At 39.2% G+C, this 7,500-nt stretch overlaps 1 protein-coding gene across 7 annotated transcripts in view; it reads right to left on the bottom strand.

Moving 5' to 3' along the window:
• The window catches only part of LOC125034787 (E3 ubiquitin-protein ligase hyd-like), a 34,510-nt gene that overhangs the window by 14,755 nt on the left and 12,255 nt on the right, over positions 1 to 7,500 (bottom strand). For 5 of the 7 annotated variants that reach the window (XM_047626757.1, XM_047626760.1, XM_047626754.1 and 2 more), the window contains exons 12-26: positions 7,404 to 7,500; positions 6,979 to 7,159; positions 5,884 to 6,038; positions 5,417 to 5,696; positions 4,269 to 5,211; positions 3,846 to 4,131; positions 3,541 to 3,696; positions 3,297 to 3,422; positions 2,972 to 3,118; positions 2,611 to 2,851; positions 1,545 to 2,379; positions 1,072 to 1,394; positions 593 to 828; positions 278 to 437; positions 1 to 48 (exon numbers count right to left, since the gene is read on the bottom strand). The exon at positions 1 to 48 is cut by the window's left edge and continues 143 nt beyond it; the exon at positions 7,404 to 7,500 is cut by the window's right edge and continues 67 nt beyond it. In XM_047626757.1, coding sequence (XP_047482713.1) covers positions 1 to 48; positions 278 to 437; positions 593 to 828; positions 1,072 to 1,394; positions 1,545 to 2,379; positions 2,611 to 2,851; positions 2,972 to 3,118; positions 3,297 to 3,422; positions 3,541 to 3,696; positions 3,846 to 4,131; positions 4,269 to 5,211; positions 5,417 to 5,696; positions 5,884 to 6,038; positions 6,979 to 7,159; positions 7,404 to 7,500 — 4,214 coding nt within the window. The remainder of the gene's footprint in view (positions 49 to 277; positions 438 to 592; positions 829 to 1,071; positions 1,395 to 1,544; positions 2,380 to 2,610; positions 2,852 to 2,971; positions 3,119 to 3,296; positions 3,423 to 3,540; positions 3,697 to 3,845; positions 4,132 to 4,268; positions 5,212 to 5,416; positions 5,697 to 5,883; positions 6,039 to 6,978; positions 7,160 to 7,403) is intronic. The other 2 variants (XM_047626759.1, XM_047626756.1) reach the window with 2 other exon arrangements.

Here is a 7,500-nt window from a genome sequence, read left to right as displayed (position 1 = left end):
CACCCAATCTCGACAATGGAGTGTCCAGGGGAATTCTTGTCCCTTGACCTGAATGAAAGAAAAAAATTCATTTAATACTTATAGACAACTACCTAAAAAACCAATATAAATTAGCTACACCAGACAGGTTATCATTCGTTATAAACAAAGTGACTAGAACTCGCCTCTCTCTTATTAAGTAAGTTTTTATATATTTCGAAAATACAAATAAAGCAATGTAACAATATTAAAAAACAATAACAAAATATAACAAGGCAAACTTGTTCATAGAACTCACTTGTATTGTGAGTATGTGTTCGAGGAATGCCAAACAGTTCTTCTCTCCGAGCATTTGGCTGAAGTAAGTGAGGTTTATCAGCAAGAGGCAAAGCTTCTTGTAAAGGACTGCTAAATACATCTGCACCCACTGATCCCAAGCAAAGTGTCGACTGTGATCTCTGAAATCACAAAGATATTCAATTTATATTCCCTGCAAGAAATGACTTCTATGTCATTTTATCTCATTAACTTTCGACAAATATATCTGAGTTCAAAACTTAAATAAAAGTGATTTATAACAGCAATAATAATGAAAAAGCTTGACTGTGTGTACCTGGAAGAATGTATGTTTTCGTCCTCTAGAATTGGAAAGATTTGAATCCTCATCAGCTGACTCACTATCACCAGCTGAAGGGGTGACTGATGGCAGATCATCCATGTCATCCTCGTTTTCATTCTCATCCCGTTCCCAAGAAAAACCTGTACACTCAGCCCCACCAGAGTCTATATGAGCACTGCTGTCTGTTTCACAGCACCGCAAGTAGCTTATAAGAGCGTCAAATACATATGCTGTGTGGGAGATAAAAATTCATTCTTACAAGACAATACTATATCTGTTATGTAATAATCTTCTATATATGAATTATATTTTTGGCAAAGAGGTTCAGGAAATATTTCAAAACTAAATAAGTTAGATTCATAACCACTGTTAATGGAACAAATAAGTAGTCTCAACAATTTATTACACTCAATCTTACTTTTAAAATATAAAGTGAACTCTTTTAAAGATAATGCGTTATGACAGTATCTTACCAATATGTTTCAGAGATCCAACATCAATATCTGGTAGTGTGTCACAGTGTTCGTTCTTATGGGCTCGAAGGAGAGAGACCACATAAGAGAGTGTATCCCTTCGAGCATTCTGTGGATCAGCTGTAGTATTGGTGGTTCTTGCTCCACGCCTGGCACTCTGGTACCTTGAAAGTGGGCTAATCATTGGATCTCGTATGAAAGGAAGGCCAGTTCTTCCCGCACTTCTTTCACGGGGGCGTGTCTGAGACACTCCTGCTGGTGGTGCTGTTGGTGTTGTGCTGCTTCCACTTCCTTCAATGAGTTGGTTCAATTCTCTTCCAAATCTGTGAAAGGGGTAACCAAATAACAAGACCTGGTCATTAATGAAACTTACAGCCTCTACTAATTCTATATCAAAATTAATGTGATATTTATTTCAATAAAAACAGAACAATCTGAAAAGAGAAAAACTACATATATCTTTTGATCCTCACCTTAGCTGTGACTCTGTTGAATCCATGAGGCTCATCAGCCAATCCCAAGTGGGACGAAGACGAGCATCAACCTGCTTAAGAAGAGCTGCAATAATGGTGGGTGTCAGGCACATCTGGGTCGTGGCAGTGGCACTGCTGCTGCTGCCAGGAACACCACCTCCACTTCCAGCAGGACCTCTCGAGGTGAGGCCTCCATCTCTTACCACATCACAGGCCAAACTCAAAAGAGAGCTCATCTGCCTAATCACAATTGTAAAAGCCCTTGCGAGAGTATTGTTAGTTGTAGCCAGACTAACAGGCTCATGGGAGGATGGTGTAACTGTTGATGTGGATGTAGGTCCATGCCTGAGTGAAGTTGGATCAATGTATATTAAGCCACTAGAGGTAGGGTTGGAGGTACCTGTGGCTGTGGGGCCTCCAGTTGTTCCTCCAGAACGTGAGGTACTATCACGGGGATTCCTCACAGCCCACTGCAGATTGTGAGGTGCAATATTACGAGCAGTAGAAGAAGTGTTAACTCGCCTCTCTAACTGCTCATCAGAGAAGAGTTCACCAGAATCAAATTCATCAGTTTCAGCTGCTTCACTCTCATCATCTTCATCTTCACCTGGAGAGGACTCACCAGAATCATCTTCCCCATCACTCCCAGCAGTTGCACCAGTCTGCACTGATCGCTGAGTTGATGTATTATCTACAGCAGACTGGTTGTCATCACTATCACTATCTGACTCTGCTAACAAGTCCAATTCCATGTCTGATTCTCCACCCTCCACTTCTGCTCCTCCATCTCCTTCTTGTTCTGAACGCTCATTAGCATCATCACGTTCACTTCCCCCTACGCAAACAAAAGTATAATTACAACCAGCGTATGTAAAAAAAAAAAAAAAAAAAAAAAAAAAAAAAAAAAAATATATATATATATATATATATATATATATCCATGAAAAAAGCTAATGTCAATAACAATATAAACAAAGGAGAATTTTTTTCTTGTAAATGGTTAAATACTGCACATTCAACTAAAAGAAAAAAGAAAAAAGAGAAAAAGCAAGAAACAACCCCTCACCTTCATTATCATGGTCATCCACCTGTGGAGGGAGAATGTGATCTGGTCGAGCCCTCCTTGGTCTTGTCCCTGGGGCTGGGCCAGGGAGTGGAGCTACTTCTTCCTCCCCAGCTTCCTCCTCCTCTTCTCCTCCACCACTTCCAACAGCTCCTCTGGACACACTACTTCCTCCAGCTGAGGATAATGGTTCACCACCCATTCTGTGCTGCTGCCACTGAAGGGGTTCCACTTCAAACATCTCCTGTCATAGAGGCATTGTTAATTGGGAAAGACCACAATGTAACAGATACTTTGATATTCCATCCTACTACAATTACACAATTCAGAGTTTCAGCATTTGGTACACATATTTTCTAAATACCTTGCAGCCATGATTGCCATCCACATGGGTTGATGTAAGTGGAAATGGTGCAGTGGGCTTGACATAGTTTAGGCGTACTGGCAACATAAGGGCATCTGCAGCATCACACAGCTCTGTCACAGCTACTGGAATGATGGACTCAAATACCTGTGTCAAAGGTATTTCATAATTAGGAGAAACCTAGATATATTATATCAAATACGTAGTGCTTCCATGGCAACCCAACAATAACATAGGAAGAAAACCACACAATCATCTCCATAACATTATGAAAAATCAATTTAATAAAATCTCAAACACACAAGAAACACTTGGTAATTCTTACTTTGATACATTTAGCAAGGGACTGCGTGTAGGAGCTGCCTGGCTTCTTTTTTCCGGCATTAGGCATCATTTCAATGGCTAAAATAACAAAGATCCTAACCACTGATGCAATAAACCTCCTGGCAACCTGAAAAGATATATGAAGTGACTTTGACATAGAGCAACAAAAAAAAGAAATAGTAATTGACAATTTTTTCAGACAGATCTCTTCTGTATTTTTCAGTATAAGAAGTCTCTTATTTCACCTTTTCTGCTTCCTGCTTTCTTCCAGGAATCGTGTCATTGTGGAGCTCTCTGATCAACGTGTTGATGAGAGCAGTCACCATTGTGTCAGCAATCATCTTTCGCTCATCATCGTCACTATTAATTAGGTGCTTTAGCTTGAGATTCCTATGCTCAACCTGGAAAAGGGATTCATAACAGCTGAACAAGTGCTCTTCGGCTGAACTTGGGTGGTTCTAAAAAGGAAATAGAAGTCACCACAAACATTTTCACAAAGTTTATACAGTATGTCAGATTTCCAGCAGTTACGCAATTAGTTTTAACTTACCTGAGTTACTAACTTAACAAGCAAGCAATAGGTAAATTTGTCCAGGTGGGTTGTATGACCTTGAAACTGCATGAAATTAATGTCATCAGTAGATGCAGAAGAAGGAGGACTTTCTTCCTTATGACCTGTCATGATCATGGCTCTCACAGCTGCCCAATCATTCAGCAAACGTTCAAGTGCTCTTCGGCTGAACTTGGGTGGTTCTAAATCATGGTCAGGTACCTCCATATTGACTACATCTGACAGGGTATTCTTACGAGTAGATGATGATGACGACGAACGACACCTGAAACAAACCATGATTTAATTTAAATTTGATAACAATCTATTTATAATATAAATCAATTATGTAGCTAGTGTTTGGCAGATTTGTTATATCATTTTACCAATTTACAAACAAGAAGAAGTCAACAATGTACTAACTTTGACCACTGCCTCTGTTCAGTGACCTGCCGTCCAACAGTTTGTACCAAGAACAGGAGAAGGTTTTCCCCCCTACCATTGGATATGTTCACTAAATCTGTCTCTGTGATGAGCCTTGACAACAGGTCAAAACGTGCAGTCTGATGGCCAGACTTCAGTGCTTTGCATTTACACTTTTCCCAGCAATCACAATAAGCTGTTGGTGAAGTTTTCTTGAGCTTACAGTCATGCCCTTTGTGGCATACTCTTGCACATTCTGTACAGCAACACAAGGAGCCAACAAGGCCACAGGTGCGACACTCAAATATATCTTGATTAATATGCTCTGCTCCTGTCCAAGTGAAAGAGCAGGTGTCATTATAGCACAGGACATGAAGTGGTGAGTCATCTGGGTTACTGCCCCTTGGGAATATCATTTGCATGACAGCACGTCTTTCACTCTCTGCATCAAGAGCACTATCATGGGCCACCCTGTGAATGACATCAAAAAGGATGAGGGCTGCCTGATATGCCCGACCAGAGACAGCCAGCATGAAGGGAGTAAAGCCATTTGAGTCACGAGCAATGAGCAGGTTCCTCAAGTGTGGCGTTAGTGCAGGGCTGTCACAGATAGTTCTCAGGATAGTAAGAGAATAAGATTTACGCTCTGCAGGGTCTGATGTTCCTATGTTGGGCATGCTTGGCCCTGGTGTGGTTTTGGAGGAAGATGGGGTCATGAGGTCATCCTCTGGCCCTGCTGCACTAGCTGTGTCACTGAGGGTGTCAGATGAGCTGGGTGGCCAAGCAAAGCTACCCAAAATAGGATCTTTCTCTAATACAGATTCCCCTTCCGTCTCTTTGCTCGTAACTGGACAGCAAGTAGATATACATGCATGCAGGATGTTACGGTTTCCATCACACTTTTCTTCTACTATTCCCTCTGTTGTTAAACTCGTCATACCAGCTAGTGATAAAGAAAAGTTTGGATTAAACCTAAATACATGATATCCTTTAACTTACAACTTGATAAGGTGTTAAAATTTACCTCTACAATTTTATAAGGCATGAAATTCTATCCAATAACTTTCAATAATAGTAATACTTCAATTCAATAATAGTAATACTTCAAAACTCTAAGTAATACTACCATAAATATAAATTTATATTACCTCCATTGTCACTTTCAATAACAGCCAAGACCTGCCTAACACCTTCTGGATCACATCGCAGGATTTTTGGCATCAGAGTTTGTGTCTTGAGTGCCAGCACCAGTAATGCAACATGGTTCTTCTGGTGAGCACCAGCCCCATGCAAGAAATGTGTGGCTACACCTAAGCATGAGACCGGAGGTAGATCAGGCCAGTGAGGGTCCTTGATAGAGTCTACACAGTCTTTGCTCAGAGGGTAGATAGTACTATTACCATCACGCAGCACACCGACGTTTTCACTCTGAAAATTTTATTACTTCTGTATTATTGAATATCCAATACTGTACATGATTATAATAATACCTTCATATTTTTGTATAACACCTCAACAACAGACAGGAATTTCAATCAATACATCTAAATGAAATACAAAAATAATGCTCATCTTTCAACTAACATCCAAGGAAAACATTCTCATCTCAACAAACCTCTCCATTAATGGTAAGTGATATAGCAGATGGTTCTGATCCCATGAATGCTGTACTTTCAGTTGGAAATACACATTCCTGCTCCGATTTCCCAGAGCTGAGATTGTATATGACATATGTCAAGCGGCTGCCATTCCTGACAATGGCGTGAATGCCTGGGGATTGAAAAAATATAAATAAATAACAGTTATAATCTTGACATAAAAATGAGATAACTGTATATGTAAAGAAACACTCAATTTAACCCAATGCCGCCAGGGAAAATGAATAAAAAATGGGGAAAATGTTGTGTTCATTTCCTATATTTTTGTAAAATGTCTCTCTCTGCACATAGATGGCTCTGCTAGTGCTTAGCCACAAAGGAGTCAATTATTAGACCTTGTGACCTTAGATGATTTGAATTGGCAGGAAAAATGTATTTTTTACTAGTGCTACAAATATCGATGGTGTTATCTTTATTGTGAACATTACAATTACTATAATGTTATAAACATTAGAAACAACAAAATGATATAACGTAAAATATTAAATAAAAGAAAAGGGTAAACGGACGAGACAGGCAGTACTCATAATTGGCTCATTGGTGACTTGGGATCTATGTGTAAAAACAATCAAACAAGTAACTCACAGTGGGCATAGCACATACGTACACATCATGCCCGTCGGCATTGGGTTAAAGACACAAAATTCAGTCTGTGACAATGATTACCACAGATTATAGTCAGCCTTGATAGAATTGAGCTGTAAATATCAGTGGTACTATCAGGCTACCCTAAAACTCTTTTCATCTAACTACATTTTCATATAACTACAATTATTTTGCAGAGAGATATTCTTTCCTTGAAACTGCTGCTCTTCTTCAGACCTACTACCCACACCTCTTTATTTTCTTGTCATTATTTTCTCAAGTCCTTTTTACCTTTAATATCTTCTTTCTTGAACTTTTGATCATTTACATAATTTTTAAATATAACAAAAAACCTCACAGATGGTCAAATCAAAAAATCTTGTGAAGTAAGGGGCTGACTGTAGAGAAGAAGTAAACAAGAAAGGGGGCAGGGGGGATACAAAACTAATAGATAGACAAAAACTTACCTCTGCCATCCACAGCCACAGTGAGAATCTGGCCCTGCTCACTGACGGGAATGCGTTTGGGTGTCTTCTGGTAACAATCTGGAACACGAGGGTTGCCACCTGCACGGATAACCTGCAGCTGGTCCCGGTGAATGACACGCAGGTTGCCCTTGCCTTCTTTTGTCTGTGGCACAACCACCACCTACAACAGAACATATGGGTTAGGTGTTTACTTCAATTTAAAAATGGTTGCTTAAATAAGAAATTGACATTTTAATACACATCATTTATCAATGTTTAACTAGCATAATTATATAACCCTCTATATCACTGATTTGGATACCAGTCTATCAATTCATACAGAAAAAAATAAAATAAAATAAAATAAAATATATATATATATATATATATATATATATATATATATATATATATATATATATTACCTGGTTGCCATCAACTGCCAGCACTTCTCCAATTGGTACTGGTCTCGTGTCTTCAACAAATATTACATCCCTTAATGGCCACTCTTCCTCATCAAAC

The sequence above is a fragment of the Penaeus chinensis genome, chromosome 18 (genome assembly GCF_019202785.1).
Source record: "Penaeus chinensis breed Huanghai No. 1 chromosome 18, ASM1920278v2, whole genome shotgun sequence".
In the NCBI taxonomy this organism is placed as follows: Eukaryota; Metazoa; Arthropoda; class Malacostraca; order Decapoda; family Penaeidae; genus Penaeus; species Penaeus chinensis.
The sequence above is the reverse complement of the archived record's forward strand: the minus strand, read 5'-3'. Positions and strand labels throughout refer to the sequence as shown.